Source organism: Marmota monax, unplaced genomic scaffold (genome assembly GCF_021218885.2).
Source record: "Marmota monax isolate L192 unplaced genomic scaffold, Marmota_monax_Labrador192_F-V1.1 WCK01_AAM20220418_F8-fsc00069, whole genome shotgun sequence".
NCBI lineage: Eukaryota > Metazoa > Chordata > Mammalia > Rodentia > Sciuridae > Marmota > Marmota monax.
Window position 1 is genome coordinate 3,652,642 of NW_026695243.1, and position 24,563 is coordinate 3,677,204.

Below are 24,563 nucleotides of genomic sequence, written 5' to 3' on the forward strand. Positions count from 1 at the left end.
TGGGCCCCTGCAACTGGATCCAGGGTATCCCCCACTACAGTATGGAGTTCTAGGAGATGGCCCCAAGGAGCAAGTGGGGGCCAGGGAAGAAGAGATCATGGCCCCTGGGCTTTCTGCCCTCCTGACAAAGAGCTGCCATATGGAGAGTGGGGGACTGGCATGTTGGGGGACATGGGGGCCTGTAACTTTTACTAGGGTCCCTGCTCCCATATGCCATGTGGGACAGCTGGATACCCACAGCAGGAAGGAAGTTATCATGAGGGCTCAGTGTGAACGGCTAGGCAGGACTCAGGCCACAGGTCCATCTCCCTGGGCCACGGTGAGGGAGGCAGAATCCCAGGGAACTCCAGTTGCTCCCAGTCCTTGTGTGTCCCCACAAGGGTGCCCACAGAGGATGACAGCAATCTGCAGCTCCCCACTTCCCTGGGGTCTTGATGGATGTCCAGCTAGTGCAGTCGCTATGCCCAGGCTGCCTTCAGGTTGGAGCCAGCAGCCAGCCCTGGGACGCTGCTGCCTCGTGTCCCTGCAAGCTGGGCTCAAGTCCTCATGAGCCCTCCAGGCTCAGGACACCAGCCTCCCACATCTAAGGGTGGACAGGTACAGCACACCTGGGCTTGTGCTCCTTCCTGCTCATCCGTCTCAAATAGTTTGGAGACTTTCCAGATGCCGGGCACATGTGGGGTCCTGCAAGCCAAACAAAGCCCTTGAGTCCTGGAGCTCACATGCTGGTGCTGGAGGGATGAGACCACTGTCCCAGTGCCACAGCCAGCTGTATGTCAGGGTCTGGACTCCTGAGCCCAGCTGGGGAGGCCCCCAGAGAACAGTGGCTCATCCCTGGCTGCTATCTCCAGGTCACTGCAGCTCAGCATCCTCCGTTTGTGTCTCTGCTCTTGGTAACTGGGGAGGCAAGAAAAGCCATGTTTCTTCAGGACAGACGTGCAGTGCCATCCAGCAGAGGGAAACTGGGCCTCCCTTTGGGGAGCCTCAGTGTGGATGTGAGGGTCTACACTGATGGAAGCCAGGGCTTCTCCATGGGAATGGAGTTTGGCTCAGGGAACACCAGCATCCGGGAGGCCTCAGGTGTGCTGGTTTCCTGTGGCTGCTCTAACAAATCACCACAAACTGGGGAGCTTCAAACGACAGAAACCTGCTCTTTCCCAGCTCTGGAGGACAGAGGTCCTAAATCAAGAAGCAAGCAGAGCCCTGCCCTCTCTGAAGGCTCCAGGAGAGAGCCCGGATCTCCCTTTGCCTTTTCCCATAAGGACACAACGTTGGATTTTTCCAGGATGAGCTCATCTGGAGATCTGCAAGTTCATTACATCTGCAAGGACCCTTTTTCCAAATCAGGTCACGCTGACAGGTTCTGAGGGTTAGGACTTGGACATGTCTTTTGGGGTCACCATTCAACGGCTGGCTCTGCGCTGTGCACACACAGGGGTCACACACGTGCAGATGGCAGCAAACCGAGCTGCCTGTCTACCCACGGCAATTGCCTGTGGGTAGGAGAGCTAACACATGTTCACTTTGTACTTGCCCTTTAAAAAAATTTTTTTTCGCTTACATTCAGCTCTGATCATAGGTTATTAAGAGCTAACTTACCTGTAGAAATCCAAAAATTAGGTGGCTCTATATTTTTAAAGGAGAACCCTCCTCAACAAGTGCTCATCAGGTTTGGAAAAGCGGAAATACCACCACAAGGAGAAGTTTCTACAAGAATTTAAGCTGGTGACCCAAATCTTTGAAACCCCCCAGGGCTGTGCAGGGGTGCTTCAATACTTTTAAATTTAAAAAAGCACAGAATATGGACAGATGAGATTTCTAAATACTCTCCTAGAACCACAGGCATTGGTGAAGAAAGAGGAAGCCCCTCCACAGCATCCCAACCAGCTCCTGCTTGCACACTTCTGATGACGGGGAGCTCACTCCCTAACAAGCTCCCTTCTCCATTCTCACAAAGATTTTGTTTGTTTCCTCTCTTTGGGCCAAAATATGCTTTCCGGAGCCATCTACCTGTTCGTTCCCCCACTGCCACGAGGATGCCCAGAGCCACGCCCCTCCTCTCCCCCATGACAGCTCTTCCATGTTTGAAGTCAGCCATCACTTCCTGCCTTGGTCTTCTCTTCTCCAGGCTAATTTTTTAATTAGTTTAAATTAATGGTAGTTCCTGGGGAGCTCCAGGCCCAGTAAAAGTGACCTGAATTATTCAAAGATTTGAGTGTTTCAAATGCCTGTTTATCCTAATTAGCATCTTAACGACATCCGTGCCCTCTGCCTCTAACGAGCGACATTTTAACACGTTCCATATTTTAATGGATTTTACTTGAATGAACTATTTAATCAAGTGAAGACACATTTCATGAATGAATAGAAGTAAATCTATAATTACACGCTTTAGTCAGGTAAGAGGAGTGACATTTGCACAATCCAAGGCTATATATAGCCAGTGCATTTGAATGACAAAGTAGGTTACCTCGGCTTCCATAGGAGAGCTGGGAATCGCGCTGCTCTCAAGTTCATCTTGTAACCTAATTAGAATTTTCAAAGAGTTGTAAAGTGCATTTGGCACAGTCCTGGTTCTCTCCATCTTCACTGGAATCTTGGCCTTTCTGGATGATTCCTCGGCTGGCACAGTGGCCTGGTTAGGGAAGGTGTCTGTGGAACTGCTGGCCACAGAAGCCCGAGTGTCTCAGGGTCTGACGCTCCCCCAGCCTCGGGTCACTGGCTCTGAGCTTCATTTGCTCATTGGAATCTTTCCTGCCCTAGACATGTGGTCTGGACGTGGTCACTTGTAGCTATAATAATATTTGGCTACTCTCTCCTCCCTTTCCTACTTTCTCTCTCCTGTCCTTCTCCTTTCTGCCTTCGGACATAGCTGGGACTCACTCTGGATCCTAGGGGCCAGGAGATGAAGGACCTTGGATTCAAGATGAGGTGCCCCCATTGGGTGGGGCAGGAGAGGGCAGAGGAGGAGTCCCAGCTGCAAAGGAAAGATGGTGCCCTGGATCTGGAGAAGGTGGGGCCAGGTGACTTGGGATGTTTAGGCAGACTGCCCCACCCCACCCCCTGTCATAGTTCTGTTGCACATGGGAATCACCTGGAGAGATCTAAGACCACTAGCACCTAGGTCCTGTCCCGAGACTCTGATGGGTTCAGTCAGAGGTTGAGGAGGCTCCAGGGCATCCCCAGGTGATTCCCAGAGGCAGCCCAGCAGTCTTCAGGCAACGGGGGTTGGGGGGCCCTGGCCAGCATCTTCCCACAGCCTCAGGGAAGAGCTTGTGTCCAAGCCACTGCATTCAGCTACTCTTCCATTCCTCATCCATGGAAACTGGGTGACAAGAGAGATTTGTTTCAAGCTGCTAAGTTTTGGAATAATTTATTACGCAGCAGTGGAAGACGGATACAGCTTATGAGTTACCCTGAATACAATTCTTGCTACTCTACCATCCTCTCCTCATCTAGCTTCCAGAATCTCTCTCTTGGACAACTTTCGTAGCCTTCCTGTCACTGCCTCCCTGCTCTTTCCATGCCCCTGTCCCCCATCAGTCCTAGAAGCCTGAGTTACCATTTCAAAACAGGCTCTGATCATGTACCCCCTTCACTTGACAACCCATAGTGGCTCTCCATTGTACTTATGAATCTACAATATGAATTGTGAGGTCTAATTGGTCTGCCCCTGTTCACCTCTCATTTCTCATTTCATTCCATTATCTCTTCACAACCCCTCTTTTAGGATCTGCTTTAACCCAAGTGTGAAATTGCTTAGCTTCCCTACCAGCTTCTGACACAGGACCTTTGCACATGCAGTCTGTCAGGCTGGAATCCTTTGCCCTGTTTTACCTCTTGGCCTGGGTCTGACTCTAGTACAGCCTCTGCCAGAAGCATGGCCCTGAACTCAAGAGCCTTTATCTCGGTGGATACTGATACATTCACCAGGGAAGCCATTTGATTAATGTCTCTCACCCTTACTAAAGATCCAGGACAATGAGTACATAGTATTGCTCAACATTAGAGGCCTTAATACCACCTCACACAGTGCCAGCATCATGGGGCAGCTGCATTCAATGGCGAGCTGCAGGCTTCAGAGCTGGGGACTTTACAGGTGAAGCAGCACTGTGGCCTGCTCTGGCATGCTGACCCGCCTCCCTGACAGATGGGACATGCACTAGGCTTAACGTGGACCACAAGGACTCATTTATGCTGAGTGAGGACGTTCTTCCAATGGTCCTTTCACCCCCTCCACCCATTTCCTGAGGCCATTGCTCTCCACCTCTCCCTCTGCCTTCCCCTTCCTCCTCCAAACTCTCGCTCCTGGCTATGCCGCTGGAGCATGGGGAAAGCCTAGCTGTGTGTCCCCCTGGCCAGTATGTAGATGCATCCAATCAGCTGGAAGAACGAGGCCATTGGGATGACTTCATTGGAGTGACAGCTCCCTGTCAACCTCCTCACCTACTGCCTGACTGAGCCGAGGGAGGTGTTGTGCAGATGCAGAGATGACCTGGTGTGCTTGCTCTGCTCAGCCGGGGCAGGGCTGTCCCCACAGCTCCTGGCTTTCCCTGATTCTTCTTGGCTCTTGTTTTCTTTCAAAATGTTGGCCTTTCCCTAGAGTTTGAAGTCTGAGCTCAAATGTTAACATTCTTGCCTTTGGATCTTCATTGGCAAACTGCTATAAGACATTGGCTCCATTAAACAAAGAGAGTCCTGCAGTTCCAGAAGAACTAGGTGTTTGCAAGTTGACTCAGTCTTCCATCATCGCACTGAGGGATTCTTATATCCAAATGGGGGTGTGGATTTCCCTTGTGATGAAGATCAGTTACATTATTTCTTTCCCATGATTTGGTTATTTTAAAATGCCATTTATTGCCGATGTCCCCCATTTGTTTTCCCTAAAATGTCCATTAAAATAAATATTCAAGCTGAGGCAGACCCTCAGTGCTAAAATGTTGGGCGGTGAGTGGCTGATTGTGCTGACCATCTGTTCTGACCTGTTCCGGCTCACTGGGCCTCAGAACCCTCCACATCTGGCAGGGTCCGGAAGAGCCAGCCTGGGAGCGTGGGAAGAGCGCTGGATGGGGAGTCACCCCTCAGTTTCCTCAACTGTGAAATTAGGGGCGGGATGAGACAGCCTCTAGAGTGCTTTTTGTGTATTTGTTTTGAGTCCTGATGGCCTGTAAAATATGCCACTCTACCACATCGACAACACAGCCGCTGCGCACCCACAAACGCACTCACATGGACACCCCAGGCCACCGACGGCCCGGATGCCTGCCGTCCGCCTGGATATGATTATTCTAACTTCTAAAGCAGCGTGTAGAGCTTTAGGATTTCCAAAGCCATTCTACAGGGTCTCCGCTGGGTCTTGAACCAACCTGTGAGTTACTTGTTACAGTGTCCCCATTTTTCAGCTGAAAAAACTGAGACTCAAGAGAAGCCCAATAGTTTCCTTCCCTGTGTGCGCCACGCAGGTGGAGCGCCTGGGCTTGACTGCGCCTGCGCGTTGCCGCCTGTTGGGCATGCGCATGCGTGCTGCAGGTTCAGGGGGCTGCCCTGGCTCCGCCACACCCTCAGGGTAGAAAACGGGTCTTGGGACCCCCACCTGCATCCGAAAAGGATGCAAGCAACAGAAATGACAACTCTAATGACAAAGTTAACTTAAAAAAAATAATAAAAATAAACTAGTTCCCAGTCTTCCATCAAAATAGAGGTAGAAACCTCAGATGGACAAGGTTCACTCTGACCGTGGCAGTTTCTTTTTACAAAACATTTATCACAAAGTACTTCAAGCATTCAGAAAAGCACAGAATAAAATAAGCACCCAGGGACTACTAGCTGGAATTAATAAATGTTCACATTTGGCTCCGTTTGCTTCGTAGATCTTGAAAGAAAGAGAATATGGCAGCTCCCACTGACATCCCCTTTGTAATCCCTCCTTGGCGGTGGCTTCCTGGTGACCAGTGACATTTAGGGCCAGGCTATTCAAAACACTTTGATATATGTATGAGAAGGATCTGCTGACTGTTGAAATAAGAAGAGCTTTTTTATTGTGGTAAAATATGCATAACATAAAATTTACCATTTTGAGCATTTGTAAGTGTACAGTCCTCTCAAGTTCATTGACATTGTTATGCAACGATCATCATTATCCAGCTCCAGAAATTTTTCATCATCCCAAACTGAAATTTTGTAGCTGTTTAACACCAGCTCCCCTCTCCCTCCTGTCCCCATCCCCCCAGGTCGTTTGTGACTATTCCTCATGCTTCATATAATTGGAACCATACAACAGTTGCCTTTTTGTTTCTGCCTTTTTTCTAGGTTCATCCAAGATGGAGTATGTAACAGGATTTAATTATTTTTTTAAGACTGAACAATGCTCCACTATATATGTATACCACCATTTGTTTACTTCCATCCATCCATAAACACTCCAGTTATTTCTACCTTTTGGCTACTGTGAATAATGCATGAAGAACATGTGTATACAAATACCTGTTCAAGTCCCTGCTATCTGTTTTAGGGTGTATACCCAGAAATGGACCCTCTGTGTTTTCATCAGCTTTGTGTCACGCTGTGACAAAAGACCTGGCAAGAACAACTTAGAAGAGAAAAAGGTTATTTGGGCTCATGGTTTCAGAGTTTCAACTCCATAGCTCTGGGCCAAGATGAGGCAGAACATCATGGCTGAAGGATTTGGAGGTGGAAGGCAGCTGAGAACATAGCAAGAAGAAAGTAGAGAGAGCCCCACTCATCAGGAATAAAAAGACCTGCCCCTCAGGGGCCTGCTTCCTGCAGGCACTTTACCTACCTACCTACCTACCTACCTACAGTTACCACCCAATAATCCATTCAAATTATCTATCTGTCAAGTGGATTCATCCACTGACGGGGTTGCAGCTCTCATGAGCTCATTGTTCCACCTCTGCGCATGCCTGCATTGTCACACACAACTTCAGGATGGTGCCTCATATTCAAACCATAACACTGTAGCGATTCTGTGCTTCCTTTCCGAGGAGCTGCCACCCTGTTTTCTGGAAAGCAGAGCCTCTGGACATTCCCAGTAGCAGGTCACAGGGTCCCACCTACTCCACATCCTCACAAACACTTTTGGTTTCTGTTTTTGATAATAACCATCCTAATGTGGGTGGACAAGAGTGCTTGTAAGGTTCACCTTCTCACAGAAGAAGAAACAGGGGCCCAGGGAAGGGGTGGTGGGGGAGGAGGTCACACAGGGGGGCCAAGACCCTGAGAGAGTCAATGTCAGGGCAGGACCTGGAAGCTGGGCCCCTGACCCCACCTGTTTTTTCTCCTAAAACAGCCCAGTTTCCTTTGCTAAGTGTCTAAGGGTGCACAGCCGTGGCTGCGGGCCAAACACAGACCCAGGTTTATTCAGTTTAATTCTTAAAATATTATTTTAAATGTGATATTTTATATTACAAATGCCTAGATTTCTGATTTCTCCCTCCAAAAAGAGTGCGATCCTGGGCCCGGGTTCTAGAATGGCAGCTGAGTAGCAAACTGTGATCTTCAGAGGACATGTGGCCCCTAGTCCCATCACTCCCTAAGGTCCTCCTGTGCTGGCTCTGGTGGCCCTGCAGTTTGAGCCTTCTGCTTTCCAAGCACATAGCTGTCCTCTATTCTGCCCTGTCTCTCTGAATGTCTTGACTATCTACCAGAAAAGTGAAGTCATTACAAATCGGGGGGCTCAGTGGTAAAGCACTTGCTTAGCATGCATGAGGCCCTGGTTCATCCTGGTTTCTTCTGGCCTCTCTCTCTCTCACACACACACAAACACACACAAAAATGCTAATATATAATGCAAAATGTAAACATGTAAACAAAGACGCGACTGTGTATCCTGACTTGAAGATGGGGTGAGGTGGAGGGGGAGGCCAGCCGGGCCCTCTCCTAGCCTTACCTCCCAGGAACCCAGGGGCAGCCTTAGCAGGCTGCATCCCTGTCTGGCCTCCTCCTATCAGTGTGTCGGTTGCAGGGTGGATATTCCCTTCCTGTCGTCAGTGGAATGGAGAAAGTTGCTTTGCCCACTCAAGTCACTTCCCCAGAACAAGCCCCTGCCCTGGCCCTTGCAGAGGCCGCCAGCATATCCACCTCTGTTTTCTCTTTGCTGACAGGTGAGGAACGACCTGACCGGGGTTCTGTATGGTGAGGACATTGAGATTTCGGACACTGAGAGCTTCTCCAATGATCCCTGCACCAGCGTCAAAAAGCTTAAGGTAGGTGCAGCTGATCACGGCCTGAGTGACAGGCCAGTGGCCGTGCTCCTGGGGTTTCCCAAATCTTGAAGGAGCCTCAGTTTGATCTGGGCCTCAAGTTCTTGCCAACTTAGCATCTCAGACCTGGGAGAAGCTCCCTGGAGCTGGTATCCCTGGGCTTCCCCCTTACTTGGTGTCCAGCACAAGCCAAGGATGCTCAGTGCCAGGTTCATCACCCTGCAGAGCTTTGACAGTGATCTCCCCTATCAGCCTGGCCACAGGACAAGCAGGGTACAAGTTATTATCATCTCTGTTTTGAAATGGCTTAGAGCGTGGAACTCCAGCCTAAAGCCACCCCAAGGAAGTATTATTGTCAGGACTGCAAGCCCAGACTCCTGACCCCCATCTTGTGACAGTCACTCTAGGAACAGAAAGGGTCAACTAGAAGTTTCGATGGTTATAAGTAAATGTCTAACTTTCATCTGTCCATCTGTTCCACAAACTCTCTCAAACACCTTTCATGTGCCAGACCCTCTCCTGGGCTCAAGGACACCATCAAACCTGTTCTTGTGCTCAGGTTGCTCACAGCATGGTGAGGAAGACAGGCAGCTCTCAGGGGAAACTGGAACAAAGGGACCTGGGAACACAGGCAGGAAGTGACTCATCCCACCTGGGGAGAGGGTTCAGAGAAGTTCCAAAGAAGTGACAATATTCCAGCCGGGTCACAGAATGTGCAGGATCCCCACCTGCAGGAGTAGATAGGGATAGGGGACACAGATCAGGGGACAGGTTGGTGTGCTCATATGCCTGGGAGCAGAGGGGACTCCAGCCTGCAGGGTCAGGGGAGAGGTGGAGGGAAGCAGGATAGAGTTTGCAGGCTGTCCCCAGGAGCCTTGACCACCAAGCTAAGAAGCTGGGTCTTGTCTCCTGAGCTCAGTGGAAAGCTGTGAGGTTCACAGAGACACAGGCAGAGATGCCTGACCTTCATGCTCACATGTAAAGTCACTGGTTTGGAGATCTCAGAGACCTGTTGCTGATGTGACCCTTCTGATTGGGGGAGTCCCAGGTTCACCAGACAGGGCAGACAGCAGTTTCAAGCCATTGCTTCCAAATCCCTCAGTTCACAGACGTACCAATTGTTCACCTCCTCCAGGGTGGACATGGAGCCTGAGGGTCACATGTCAGCCCTGGGAGCCTCTGCAGGTGGGGAAACAGCAGCCAGGGGAAGGCCCACAGCCAGCCAGTTGGGTAGAGTGGGATCTGTCCAAAGTCTGCTCCCTGCAGTGTCACAGGCTGGCTGTAGGGTGTGAGGGTCCAGTTGGCTGTGTGGGGTCTGCGGGATGCAGGGCTGGGTGGTGGTGGTGGCAGGAGGGGCCTGCGCTGTGCTGACATTCTCCTGCTACACGCAGGGCATCTCCCAGGGCAGCACTTGAAATAGCTCCCTGGCTGCAGAGGCCCAGCAGAGTTCTGAGGGCTTTCAAGTTTAAAGGGCCTTTGTGGATAGAGCAGAGGTACTAGTTGAAAGTCTGCAAGAAATTGGGGGTGGATCTGGGCGCTCTGCTCATCCACCAACCTGCTGCAAAAGAAAGAGGAGAGACGATAATGAGAGGAAAACAGCAGCTGAAATGGACGGCCTTTCCGTTTCTCAGAGCACCGAGGAGGGCCAGCCCCTTGTAGCACCCTTGACCTTCACTGCCTCTCCTAGGCCTCCCCAAACCCCCTGACAGAGGGAATCTTTGTAATCCATTTCACAGATAGGGACTTGAGGGTCAGAGTGGTTAAGGAACTATCTACCCCAAGACACCCCGTGGGAAGCATTGGCTACAATTCAAACCAGATCTGGGGATGCCACCGCCTGGCTGTCCCCACCCCCCTGGAGAATGATGGCTTTGAGAAAGGATTCCCACATTATATAAGTCCCAGGGCAGGGCGGGCACAGAATGCATGGAGGTCCCCTCTGTGGGGAGGGCTGTCCCCCAAGGCACAGGTATGGATCCTTGTATCTTCCATGAGTCTGTTCATTTGTCCCCTCCTCCCAGAGGCCTCCTTTGACTCTTTATTTAAATTCTTAGCTGAGCACGATGGCACACACCTATAATTCCAACAGCTTGGGAGGCTGAGACAGGAGGATTGTCAGGTTCAAAGCCAGCCTTAGCCATTTAGCAAGACCGTAAAGCAACGTAGCAAGACCCTGTCTCAAAATAAAAAGGGCTGGGGATGTGGCCCCGTGATTAAGTGCCCCTAAATTCAATCCCTGTTACCCCCTAAAATAATAATAATTACATTAAATTAAAATCCCTGTTCTTCAAGGATCCCATTTCCCCTTTCTGCTCATTTTCTCCATTTCATGAGCTGACATCTGTATTTGTTTCCTGGGCCTGTCCTAAGGAAGTGCCACAAACTAGGGGGCTTAAAGTAACACAAATTGATTCTCTCACAGTTCTAGAGACCAGGGACAGGCAGGGCCATGCCCTCTCTGGGGCTCCTCCACACCTTTCTCTTAGCTTCTGTGTCCCTGGGTCCTTAGGTCATAAAGGTGTGAGTCCAGTAACTGCTTCTCATCGCCCCTCCCATCTCTTCACCTCGTCCTTTTAGTAGGACACCTGTCGTGTTGGGTTAAGAGCCCACCCCATTCCAGTATGGCCTCACCTAACTCATCACATCTGCAGTCACCTTGTTTTCAAATAAGGTCACATTCTGAGGTCCTGGGGTTAGTACTTCAACGGATCTTTTGGGGGCACACAGTTCAACCTGCGACAACCTCTGACAGGCTGTCCATTCCGCCCCACTGCTTAGCTCCTGTCTCCTCCCATTAGAAGGGAAGCTCCGAAGCAGAAGTTTTTGTCTATATAGATCACTGTTTGATTTCTCATCCCCTGGAGCCAAACCCAATTTGCTCAACAATTTGTGGTGTGCGCTTGGATGAAATGCTAAGTCAGGATGGACAGAATACTCAGGAACAGAGAAAAGGCAGTCGGTTCTGGAAAGCTCCAAGGAAAAGCTAGTCTCAGATCCATTGTGGGTAAGTTAGAGAAGGAGGTACAGAGGGCAAGGAAGAAAGGAGGTATCAGATAGCAGGAGTCTGCATCGGAGGCCGTAGAGAGCCGAGCGAATGCCAGGAAAAATCAAAATCAATAATGTGGAGGACGAACTCGAGATGCCTTCCCCATGTTCAGAGGAAATGGCCAAAGAGATCAATCCAATGAGAGAAAAGATACAGTTATGGATACTGGAGAAGGGAGATCCTAAGGGGGAACCAGGACACGCAGAACAGAACCAAGATCAAAAACAAAATAGGCAGCCCAGGAGCAGCAAGCACACCCAGCCCCCAGAGTTTAATTTCTAATCCCCGGTAAGAAGAACCAGGGCTACTTAGAGAAATGACTGACCCTGTGGGGCAGGACGGCTGCAAGATGATGCTGGAGCATCTCGTGGCATCAGGAAGTGGGACAGGGCTCAAAACAGCAATGCGCCCCAGTGGGCTACGTCAAGGGAGCACAAGGGCCAACTAAGGTGCTTCCAAAGGCCAAGGCTGGGACACCTGACCAATGAAGGAGGGAAGAATTGGAATATAACCCAAAGTATAAGCCAAATATCCACGAGCCCATGCTTGTATAATTGACAAATAACTGGAAGAGAATAGAAAAATGTCTGCAGTAGAATTCCAAGAGACTTAAAAGAGTCCTCATGCTCCAAGGAATCAGGCTATAACTACCCACTTCTTGCTACTTCCTTCCAAAGAGCACAGTATAAAAAGGAGAATCTACTGCAGAGGAACCTGACTCACACTATCTCAGACCTCAAGGTCAACATCGACAGTGATAGGGCATGTCACCAGCACCCTTGATGTGACAGGATGACAATAGCACACGCTACCCTTCCTCTCCCAAGGCCACAGCTGCAGTCTAGCATGAGAAAAGCACCAGCAGATTCTAGTGGAAAGTTAGTCTACAAAACACCTGGCCAGCTGTCCTCTATGCTGTCTAAGTTGTCAAAAAGTCGGGGCTGTCAGAGCCAAGAGGAGGCTAAGGAGGCACATTAACTAATATCCACAGTATCCTAGATGGATCCAGGACCAGCAAAAGACATGAGAGGAAAAAAAAAAAACTAAGGAAATTTGATTAAAAGATGGGCTTGAGCTAATAACAATGCATGAATGCTGGTTCATTCATTGTAACATGGATACCATGTTACATGAGATGGCTAAGAGTGGGGAAAACTGGATGAGCCATTTTTCTATAAATCAAAGTGTATCCTCAAAGAAAAATTTATTTTTTATAGGAAACAAACTTAAGGGGGCTGAAGACAGACCTGTTAGGTGGGATCATATGAATATTTGACCATTTAAAAACTACACAGTCAACAATTTTATATAGAAAAGCGAAGGCCATGTGAACAAACTAGCTGACCTCTCTCTGCATTCTAACAGAATTGGTGACAAAACGAGACATATCTATACACATTTTGGCAAATGTTTTGATATATAAATTGTAAAGGGAAATCCTACAGATATCTAGCCCAGAAAAAAAAAAAAAGGCTTTCCAGAAAAGATGCAAAAACCAGCGATGTCCCAGATTGAAGGCTGTTCTCGAGGTTAAGCCCAAGACTCATGTCAGCCGGCTGAGAGCAATGGCGCATTTCATAGCCAGGGTCACGAAAGGAATGGCCAAGCAGGGACCACGGAGCTGTGGAAAAAGAACTGTCTACATATCTGTTACAAAAGTGCATACAGATGCAAAAGGTACCTATAATTTTTAGAGATGAAGCCAAAATTGAGAGTGTAATAACAATAACTGAGATATAAAAATCCAAATTATATTACAGAACCTAACAAGTAGGTAAATAAAAAAAGATGGGTGCTCGACTCCTGATCTAAACCAGGAGAGGGACCCCCAAAGAGACCATTTGTTCATGAGCTTCCTAATTAGAGAAGGAGCTGGGGCGCAGCTAACTAACACGTGGCCCTGGGTTCCATCCTCAGCTCAGCAAAAATTTAAACTAAAACAAAAACATAATAAGAGAAACATAAGCTAAGGAGCATTTTGAATGATGTGACAGTAAATATACTGTCAAGTAAACAGAACCAGAAGCTTTTGAAATAATGAAGAAAAAAGCAAAGAATATTCAATCTATGTATTGAAAAACAGCACACGTGAAAATCAGTAAACTTAAAACAGATAATTGCAGACTAAATATAGTGATTCTGATCAGAAATTCAAATAGGCCAAACACATTATTAAAAAGCAAGAACTTTCAGATTACAAATTATTTAAAATAAGCCCAATAATCTTGAATTTTATTTTACTTGATTTATTTAAAAAAATTTTTTTTAATTATTGATAAATCTTTATTTTGTTTATTTACATGCAGTGTTGAGAATCAAAGCTAGTACCTCACTCATACCAGGCAAGTGCATTACCACTGAGCCCCAGCCCCAGCCCCTCAGCATTTTGAAAAACTTTTTACAACAGACAAAATAGGTGATGCACAGAGGTTAAAGGTCAAAGGTTAGGTAAAAGTCTATTGAACAAATCACAGTGCTGTGAGACTCCCATTTGTAAGGGACCAAAGAGAAGCCAAGGTACAGGCATTCAGCAGGATTAAGGAGAGTCCTTTTCTATAGATAAGGATACCCCCTGCTGTGAGAATAATAGGCTCGGGGACCATTACTTCTCGCTGAAATAAATAAAGAAAAGCCTGTTGGAAATACAAAGAGGATTTGGCAGGAACACAATAGTGTTGGGGGACATCACATCTCTGCCTCAGACTTGGACACCCAGGCAAAAATCAGTCAGAACACAGAAGACCCGAATACTGATATTAAAAAGGCTGATTTACAGATAGGTATCAAAGTTCATATCAAAAAAGTCAGGAAATAAAACCATCTTTGTGCCAGGAAGCCCCAAGCATTTTGACCTCATTCTAGGCCGGTCCTAAACCAGGGGCTGTAGGATCTGTTGCCAGGCAGGGCTGGGAAGCGCCCCCTGCAGAGGCCAAGAACTGGGCCTGTGGTATGAGCTCCAGGTTGGGGACTTCACTCTGCCGGATTTGCTTGCTTCATCTTCCTTTCCTGAAGTGGCCCCCATCCCCCACTAGTATTTTCATTTTTTGATTGTTTTGGTAGGTCATTATTTCAGACCCAGGCATCCATAGGCCCTTATTTCTGGAACAGAGACGTGAGGGGCAATTTCCCCAGTCAGTGCAGGTTTGTGGAGGCTAAATACTTTTGTGGAAAGAATAGGTTTTTTTTAAAATGCTATTAGAGTCGGGTGCGGTAGCAGCTTGGGAGGCTGAGGCAGGAGGATCACAAGTTTAAAGCCAGCCTCAGCCATGGTGAGGCATTAAGCAACTCAGAGAGTTCCTATCTCTAAATAAAATACAAAATAGGGCTGGAGCTATGGCTCCGTGGTCAAGTGCCCCTGAATTCAATCCCTGGTGGCCCTCTCCCTATCCCAAAATGCTATTAGAAAATAAAACACTGATTCAAAACCCACACTGACCAAATGAATGCCTTACAGAATCTTGAGGTAGACACCATTGAGTCAGAGAGCTTTGTTAGATACAAGAGCCCTTCCCCACCCACTCCCAGTCCCAGCACCTTTAGTAGTAGTACCCCTGATTTACAGTAGTCACATTCTTTTCATTTTTGTGGTTTTGTTTTTGTTTTTGCTTTGTTCCTATGGCATAAGAAGTACTATTCTTGCTACCCCCACCCTTTTTTTATTGGAATAAAATATACATAACCAAATTTACCATTTAACCTTTTTTTTTTTTTTTGGTGGTATGGTGATTGAACCCAAGTGTGCTTTACCATTAAGCTATACCCCTAGCCCTTTTTTAAAATTTTTATTTTGAGACAAGATCTTACTAAGTTGCCCAGGCTAAACTTGCAATCCTCCTGCCTCAGCCTCCTAAATTGCTGGAATTCTAGGCATGCACCACTACACTTGGCTCCTTTTAACCATTTTTAACAAAGCACTCACTCAATTCAGTGACATTAAGTACAACCCCCTTAATTTCCACTTCCAGACTTTCCTCATTATCCCAAACAGAAATTCAGCACAGGGGCTTTTGCATCAACTGGACCCTGGGTTCAAGTCCTATCCCTGCCTCAGTGTCCTCTGTTCAAAGACCCTAAAACATTCATGGACCAGGGCTGTGTGAGGGTCCCTATGTGCAGAGTGTGGCTCTCACAGGCTGGTGGATGTTCTATTGGAAACCTGGGAAACAGTGGAACAGGAAAAAAAAAACACTCAACAATAAAATTATGGAACTCAAGTTTAGGACTCCCTATCTTTTAATGAATATATTAAAATAACAACAAAAGCCTTTAAAAACCCGTGCTTTGGGACATGAAGCAAAGCTGGGAGATTGTGAGCAATTTGTGTATGCTCTCTGAGCCCACAGAACCCCCATTTTGAAGATGCATTTACCAGAGGAGGGAGGAGCCCAAAGCTTTTCTCTCTTTCCCTTCTTATCCGTGTATTCTCCTACCCTCACAGATGCTTCAACAACAACGAATGACACTTTTAGCCTTTGCTTTGTTCCTGAAGATTTATTAATTCATTTAATCCTCATGATAACTCTACAATAGCCGTCAGCAAATGGTGGTTCATGGGCCAAATGGGGTCCACCATTTGGTTTTACAAATAAAGTTTTATTGGAACACACTCATTGACCACATTGATTTTGGCTGCTTTTGTGCTACAGCAGCAGAACTGAGTATCTGCAACAAAGATTCTATGGCCTGTGAAACCTGAAGTATTTTCTACCCGGTCCTTTATAGAAATGTTTGCCACCATCTGTCCTAAAGGAAGGTACTGCTATCTCCACTTTACACATAGAGAAACCGAAGCTCAGGCAAGTTTAACAACTTTCCCAAGGCCACACAGTGGATAAGTGCATGGGCTGAGATGGCAGGCCTGCTCTGGAGCTGCAGACTGACTCTGAACCCCCACAGCGGGCTCCTGCTTCATGCCCACCCCATCCTCAGTTAGCAATGAGATCCCTCCACAGCCTCTGGACATCTCAGGAGTTTGTCCATAGATCAAAAATTTAAAATAACCCCTTCTTCCTAGGCCTTCTTGGCAATAAAACAGGAATGAGGTAGCTTTGCAGCTTACACACTGACCCTCGGTGGACAGGTGTGCCTAGGAAGGGCAGGCAGAAAGACCCAGGCTGGATAGAAAGCCCTTATATTCCTTTTGCTTCCTGAGCCGTGTTTGAGCTCCAGAATGTCATCATGGGACCAGGAAAATGGAGCCAACCTTTCCACTCTGAAAAGAAGGGATAAGGAAAACTGCCTCTACCACTCAGAGGTGCATCATTTTTCTTTTTGAGTGAGTCACAAAAAAAGCCCAATTCGCTGCCAGTAACACTGGGATTCTTATGGCTCAAATGGCACAATAAGGACACGGCTTTGACCAGAAAATCAGCCCAGTTGGTCAGCAGTGATAGAGAGGGTCCTGGAACCCCAAGTGGAGAGGAAAGGGCAGCAGAATCTGCCCAGGGTCAGGTCCTGCTGGAGAGGGAGGTGCATCGAGCTCCTGGGCAGCTGGAGTAATGGAGTAACTGCAAACCGCACATGTCTGTCTCACTGTCCTGGAGACCACAGGCCCAACACCAGCCTCAGCGGGCTGAGATCAAGGCATCATCAGGGATGGGTGCTTTCTGGAGGCTCTGGGAAGACAGTCCATTTCCTTGCATTTTCCAGCTTCTAGAGGCAACTTGGAATCCTACAAGTGGCCCCTTCCTCTGACTTGAAAGCCACCAGTTGTCAGCTGAGCCTTTCTTATACCATGTCCCTGTGTCGAACTCTTCCACTTTTTTTTTTGAGGGGGAGTACTGGGGATTGTACTCAGGGGCACTGGACCATCAAGTCACATCCCCAGCTCTATTTTGTATTTTATTTAGAGACAGTTGCTTAGCGCCTTGCTTTTGCTGAGGCTGGCTTTGAACTCACCATCCTCCTGCCTCAGCCTTCCAAGCTGCTGGGATTACAGGCATGCCACCACCATGCCTGGATCAACTCTTCCACTTTTAAAGACCCTTGTGATTACATTGTGCCAACATAACCTCCCTATATTAAAAATCAGTGACTGTAATGCCACCTGTAGCATGAGTTCCCCTGTGGTACAATACGGCATCCTCACAGGCTCTGGGGATTTGTGGAGGACACAATGCTGCCTGTTGCAGGAAGACCATAAAGACAGGCCGAGGGGAACTCACCTCACCTTTGCCTCAAGGGAGGGTCCTTGTAGGAATCATATGCTCCCTCCTCCCACTGACCAGAAAAGTCCTGGTGGGAATTGTCACCCTCTTCTCCAAGCAGATGGGAGAGTCCCTATGGGAATCGCCACCCACACACATCTAGCAGCCCAGAGCCCATGCTGACCTCGGTAACTAACTCACACAAGCACCCCAAGGAGACACAAAGCTACAGAATAAACATGGAACATTGTCCCCACGGGCCAGTTTTGCTCAGAATGGTGGAGGAAAAAAGGTATTATTTTTATCTTAAGACAGATACATTCTTAGACTGCTAAACATAGATAAATTTTCAAGAAACAATAATAAACTTGAAGGAAATACCATTCTGTGCCTGCAGGCTGGAGTGGGCTCCTCCCCTCCATGCCCTTTCTGTATAGTGAATACGTGTTTCCTGCTTCTGAACCTTTAGACGTTTGGGGTGGTGGGAACGTCCAAGAAAGATTAATTTGGGTTCAAGAAAAGAGAGTGTTCATTCTGGGTGTTGAATCAGTCTGTCAGGAGGACATTGGGAGGGATATCTAGGTGAACCCCCTTGAGCTTCCCAGGTCTACAGGCAGACCATGGGGCAGTCCTGGCCAGTGCCTCCCAGTCATCTTCCAGTTCACATGGTGGCCAGCCTCTAAGCCACCGCCCAGAGCTTGCAGTGCCTCCTGCATGGTTCTGTATGGTCTCAGCAGCTCAGCAGGTCTGTGAGATGAAGCCTCATGGGAGGGTCCTTGAGAAACCAGGGTGTGATGGACAGTGGGCTGAGACAGAGGTGTGGGTGGTAGGAGACTCCAGATAAGCCAGGGGTCAGCAGCCTTCCCTCTAGGATGCCACACCCCGTGGTGCAGGGACTGGTCCCTACCTTCCTAGCTTCTGCCCTCCTGCTCTTCTCAGTGCACACCAGATATTTTAGTGACTCAGGGCTGCATGTGCTGTTCACATTCTTTCACTTCAAGATCTGCTCCACCTTTTCTTCATGAGTCCTTGCTGCAGACTGGATGCTAAGCTGCAGCTTAGGATAGTGGGCTTCACTTTCTCTGCCTGGGAGGCAATTGGGAGGGGGCAGTGGCCAAGCCCTGAGGTTCTTGGGGCCACATCAATCTGGGGCCCAGGTCACTTCCTATCTGTATCACCTGGAAGCTTAGGTTGAAGTCCCTAGAAACAGAGGCTGGGACTCCTATAAAAGTGCTTCATTGAGGGAGGGGAGCAGGAGGAGGAGGGAGGGAAGCTAAGCCAACAAGCCAGGGCTGTCCTGGCTGGAGACCAGTTTTACCTGGCTCTATAGGGATCTCTGGGGCATAGGCACCCCAGGGGGCTGGTCTTGCCTTTCAGCAAGGGCACTAGGTCTTCTATCTGTGGAACAGTCCTTAGCAGCTGCCCACAGGGTGTGGACATTGGCATGATCTCCCAGGGCCAGGAAGACCCCCCTTAGTCAAGAGCACCTCTCAAAGAAGGGTTGGAGCTACCAACAGCCCCCCCCCACTACAGCTGGGGTGGCATACCACCCTGGAGGAGGGGTCCACTGTATCTGTGAAAGGGCCTAATTCTTTAGGCCTCAGTTTCTTCAAAGTAGGCTTAATAATAGTGCCCCTCCCAAGGTGGGGCTGACAGACTGCTTAACACACCAGCCAGAAAGACTCTGGAATTCTCCCCACACACACGTGCTTACTTGGGTCTTCCTTTCTGTGTATGTGAGAGAGAGAAAGAGAGAGAATATTTTAGGTCCCTGTAAGCATCCTAGAGATGAAGGGAGCTCCAGACAATGAATGAGAAGGAGCCATTAAAGAGGAAAGGACACCAACTGGAGGTATGGGCCACCTTGGTCTCCTCTCCAGAGAGAACTCAATGGACCGTTCTGCCTCACAAGTCCTGCCCTTCTTTCGTGGGAGGTCTGGGGCAGGGCATCCCTCCCTGTCTCCAGGCCCCACCCCCACCACTGTTTCCTTCCAATCTTGCCCCCTTTTTGGGTGTGAACAGAGGTCGTGTCCCTGGTCTATCAAGATCAAACATCTGGGAAGGAGTTGTCATCTGTCTCACCCAGTCATCTGCCTTCGTTGCCTCTGCAGAACCAAGTCCATGAAGGCCTAGAAGTTTCCATACCCTGCCCCAGGCAAGTCCCCTGTCTGTCCCAGCAGAGCCCTGCTCTGTGAACCATCCTCAGGACTTCCTGCCTCCCCTCCCCACCCCCAGAACTCCTTAAACTGCCCTGGGCTTTGTTGGGAGAGTGAACTTGTGCTTGCCCTGCCAGGTAGGTGGGCTTTTTGGCCAGAGTCAGGGACCATGGCTGACCCCAAGTTTCTCTTTCCACTCTCTGGACTTTCAGGGAAAGATACAAGCTAGTCAACAGTGAAAAGTGTGACGTGGAACTTCTGCGCACACATATGTTTGTAAAAACTATGGCTATTCCCTAAATTCTTTTCCCCACCCCACATCTTCTCATAAGTTGCTTCTCACAAGTTCCAGAGTGCTTCCCCACTCTCAGACACCTCCTCTTGCCCCAGGATGCACACATCCATGTCTGGGTATCCTGAACTCTTCATACTGCTCTAAAAAGGTCCCCCCAGGATCTGATTGCTCTTATCCTGCTTTGCCCACTACCCCTCTTGGATCCCAGGCTCACTCTGCACTGGGAGCCTCCTCCCTCACAGGGCCCTCCTCCCTCAAAGTACCTTCCTAGCTCTCAGGCCCCTCCTCCCACTCAGGCCCCTCCTCCCTCACAGGGCCCTCTTCCCTCACAGGCCCCTCCTCCCTCAAAGTACCCTCCTAGCTCTCAGGCCCCTCCTCCCTCACAGACCCCTCCTCCCTCACAGGCCCCTCCTCCCTCACAGGGCCCTCCTCCCTCAAAGTACCCTCCTAGCTCTCAGGCCCCTCCTCCCTCACAGGCCCCTCCTCCCTCACAGACCCCTCCTCCCTCTCAGGCCCTTCCTTCCACTCAGACCCCTCCTCCCTCACAGGCCCCTCCTCCCTCACAGACCCCTCCTCCCTCTCAGGCCCTTCCTTCCACTCAGACCCCTCCTCCCTCACAGGTCCCTCTTCCCTCTCAGACCCCTCCTCCCTCTCAGGCCCTTCCTTCCACTCAGACCCCTCCTCCCTCACAGGCCCCTCCTCCCTCTCAGGCCCCTCCTCCTTCTCAGGCCCCTCCTTCCACTCAGGCCTCTCCTTCCACTCAGGGCCCTCTTCCCTCTCAGACCCCTCTTTCCTCACAGGCCCCTCCTCCCTCACAGACCCCTCCTCCCTCTCAGGCCCTTCCTTCCACTCAGACCCCTCCTCCCTCACAGGTCCCTCTTCCCTCTCAGGCCCCTCCTCCCTCACAGGCCCCTCCTCCCTCACAGGCCTCTCCTCTCTCTCAGGCTCCTCCTCCCTCACAGGCCCCCCTCCCACCCAGGCCCCTCCTTCCACCCAGACCCCTCCTCCCTCACAGGCCCCTCCTCGCACTCAGACCTCTCCTCCCTCTCAGGCCCCTCCTGCCACTCAGGCCCCTCCTCCCTCTCAGGTTTGGCAGCATCTGGGTCCCACCACTTGCCCTACAGAAACAGAGAGGGTTTGAACAGCTTCCTACCTCAGGCACCGTCTGGCCTCAGGACCTCTGAGGGCCGGGTCAACAAAGTAAGAGCCTGGACTTGGGATGCAGTTCAGCTTTGGAGAAAGCCTTTGGCTTCTCTGGGAAGGCGCTTGCTAGAGGGGTGATCCCTTGGGCCCTATGCATACCTAACAGCCTGGCGCGTAGAACCAGGTGGTCTTTGCAACATGGTTGTCATGGCAGCAGAGATTCTAAATGGTCCTCGAGTGACAGAGCTGGTTATTTGTCAGCAGGTGGTCAGACAGTCAGCCATGAAGATACGGGTCCCTCGGTTCATTTGAGAAGTGGACATGGTGAGCCCAGTCAGTCCCAGGACCTGGGACCAGCAGGATACTAGTGCAGCAACAATAAAGCCCCCCGCCCCCTGAGTGACCCGTGGAGACAAGGATGGCATTCCATGCTGCACATGGCACTCCTCACTGCACCTTGCATTTGATGCATATTTAGTGACATGGGTGTCATGTCGTATGCTGGGAGCTGGGGACCAGAGATGAGTCCCCTTGGTCTCAGAGGGAAATGTGATGGAGAGAAGCATGGGTGCCCCTGGCCCACAGAGGAGGAAATGGCATCCAAGCCCAATGGGACAGAGACAGCTTCTCAGAGTAGGGGAGCTCGAGGGGAGGCAGGCAGGGTGGGGAGCAGCCATGCAGGCAGAGCATGTTGGGGGGAGGAAAGTCACTGAATGGTTGAGCTTACAGAAAGAAGGAGGAGACAGAATAGGAATGAATGGATGGATGAATTGCAGGCATTTTGGGGGAAACTGCTGGTAGTTCATTTTTACTGCCTTGAAGAGGAGTGAGAAATGTGAGGGAGAAGTGGGCAGGAGTCACGTGGTAAAGAATCCTGAGCTCCAAGTTTGATCTGTAAACTTCGGGAGCCATAAAAAGATTTCATAGTCAGATTTGGATCTAGGCATGACTCCTACATCTGCCCTGTGAAACTGGGTGGCTGGGCAGGACCAAAGGTGAGGTCCAGCTGTCCACAAAGGAAAGAAGGAAGGACCATGACTAAACCAGGGAGGGCATCAGGGCTGGGGGACAGAGCTGATTCTGAAGATAGTGAGCAGACAGAAACACCAGGCCTTGGTGAAGGTTCTGGCTTTGGAGGTGAAGAAAAGTGAATCTCAGGTGACTCTCAGGGTCCCAACTCGGGTGAGTGGCAGTACGGTTCCCAGAGATGGAAAATAGAGGAGAGGAAGGGGCTTGCCGGGAGGGATCATGAGTTCAGCTTCAGGCATGTGCTGGAGGCGCTGGGAGGATCCCAAGGTGTCCCAGGGCAGCTGAACAAGAGTCTGGGCTGGGGACTGAGATTTGAGAGTTCACAGAACAGATAGGGCATTTGTGGCTAGGGTCATGAATGAGGCTGCCCAGGGAGAGCTGGGGGAAGAAAGAGCTCTCAGAAGAACAACAGCATTTAGGGAGGAGCTGAGATGTCATTATCATGCCTCCTACACCAGCATGTCAGGAAGGACCATCCCTGCTTCTGAGATGAAACTGCGGCTCCAGGTGATCAGGACCAAGGGTGTGCAGCTAGTTAGTGGCGGAGCTGGGATTTGAGCCCAGATCTCTCTTGACTCTGAATTCTAATAAGCTCTTTCTACCATACCATGTTGAGCAACACAGGGCTTGGCACAAAGTAGATGCTCATTAAATATTGGGCGGGCTGGCTGGCTGGATGGACGGATACTATTAGCAGCAAGAAAGGCCAGAAGATTTCAACCAACAAGCAGTGTGCCTGGGAGTCTGTCCATGATCGGAAGCAGCTTGGAACTTTTTATAGCATTGCAGACAAAGGCCTGCTTTCCTTCAACTGCTCTGTTAACGATCCTTTAAAGTCCTTTCAGAGCGAGTTTTTTTTTTTCCCCTCTCTCTCTCTTTCCGTTCTTGCTTGCAAACGAAGGATGGTTTTAGAATGCAGGCCTTTTTTATTTTGCACAAGCACACGATGAGTAAGATGGCTTCCTAGTCAGCACTTTCCAATTTCGAAAGATGCTAAAAACTGATCTTTAAAGGCATGTTTCCCTTCTTGGTGCATCAAAGGGCCTGAGGCCTGCTGGGGGTGGGGGGGTAGAGACCCGCAGGAGAATGACATCTCCTGTTGGACTGGGCCTCTTGGCTGCTGGTCCTCCTGGCTGCTGAGTGGAGGCCGGGCCTCATGCCCAGCCCATCTTTCTTTGGCCTATTCTCTATGGGTCAGGGCCTATGCTGCATCCCAGTCCCCAGAAAGTGATGTAGGACCCATTACCTTGACCCAGGAGGGACCCTCAGGCAGCCACTTGTTACATGTTTGTTGAGTGAATGAGTTACAAGGGTTGTTGTACAGTATGCACCTGTTAACCACATTGAGATCACTAGTGTCCCATTTATGGAGCTTCCAAGTACAGATTTACCTTAGAAATGAAGGTGGGCTGGGGAAAATTCTCAAATACTAAGGCTTTCCAGTCCCTATGGGCACTTGCTATGTGGTAAACACATCATGAGGGTTGTTATCTCACTCAGTCCTCCCAGCAATCCTGTCAGGTAAGTTCTACCATTATCCCCCCTCTTCTGGGTGAGGAAACTGAAGCTGGGACAGGAAAAGGAGCTGAGATTTGAACAATCATGGAGAGCCTCTGGGACCTCTAACCAGGAACCTCTGGGGGCTCTAAGAGTGCCCTGAGGGGCTGGTTGGTTGTTGAGAAGATAGAAAAGTCTAGAACACACTGGGGGAGTGTGATTGACTGGAGTCTTGTGTTTTCCCCTCCTCTGGCCTCAGTTTCCCTGTGTGGAAGGGAGGAAGCACCCTCCACGCATGGCCTGTACCCCAGGCTCTTCAGAGTCGTCTGCTTTGGATGCAGTCCTGCCCCTGGCTGCCCCAGACCAGGGAGGATTCCTGCAGGAGCTGGGGACCAGGCTGGGAGGGATGGGGGTGCTGCCTGGGGCATAGGAATGTGTCCTGCCTGTGGCCTTAAGCCCTGGGCCATGCCTGTCACCCGCTGGCTCTCACATGTGTGTCCTTCTCTTTACAGGGCAATGATGTGCGGATCATCCTTGGCCAGTTTGACCAGAATATGGCAGCAAAAGTGTTCTGTTGTGTAAGTAAAGTGACCAAGCCCTTGTGTCCCCACTGGGTGTCACAGCTGGGGCGAGGACTGTCACAGGACTAGAGACAGGGAGCTGAAGCCTGGTGCTCACTGATGCTTCCTCTTTTCAGGGAGCCCCCCAGGCTCAGAGCCCTGCCCACATCTCCCAGCCTGAAGCATCAGTGCCCCCTGCCGAAGCCATTCATCCCCTTCCCAGCTTTCAGCCTGGCTGCGCTTTGCTGGGCCTGCTCTGTGTCCTGCACGGGGAGGCCCAGCTGTCTGCACAGGTGTGAGTGACTCAGCCTGCCTGGTCCTGCAAGCAGGGCTCAGAGCTAAGTCCAGGACAGACCATCAGTCCTTCATTGTCTCACCTCAAATCCTTTATGGTTGGCTGGTGTGTGACAAGTGACCAGGTCCCTCTTAGACCTTACCTCATTTAATCTTCAAAACCACGTGAAGTCTA

At 49.8% G+C, this 24,563-nt stretch overlaps 1 protein-coding gene across 1 annotated transcript in view; it reads left to right on the forward strand.

Moving 5' to 3' along the window:
• The window catches only part of Gabbr2 (gamma-aminobutyric acid type B receptor subunit 2), a 356,168-nt gene that overhangs the window by 173,378 nt on the left and 158,227 nt on the right, over positions 1-24,563 (forward strand). Inside the window, exons 4-5 of the mRNA XM_046457483.1 lie at positions 8,124-8,225; positions 24,047-24,112. Coding sequence (XP_046313439.1) covers positions 8,124-8,225; positions 24,047-24,112 — 168 coding nt within the window. The remainder of the gene's footprint in view (positions 1-8,123; positions 8,226-24,046; positions 24,113-24,563) is intronic.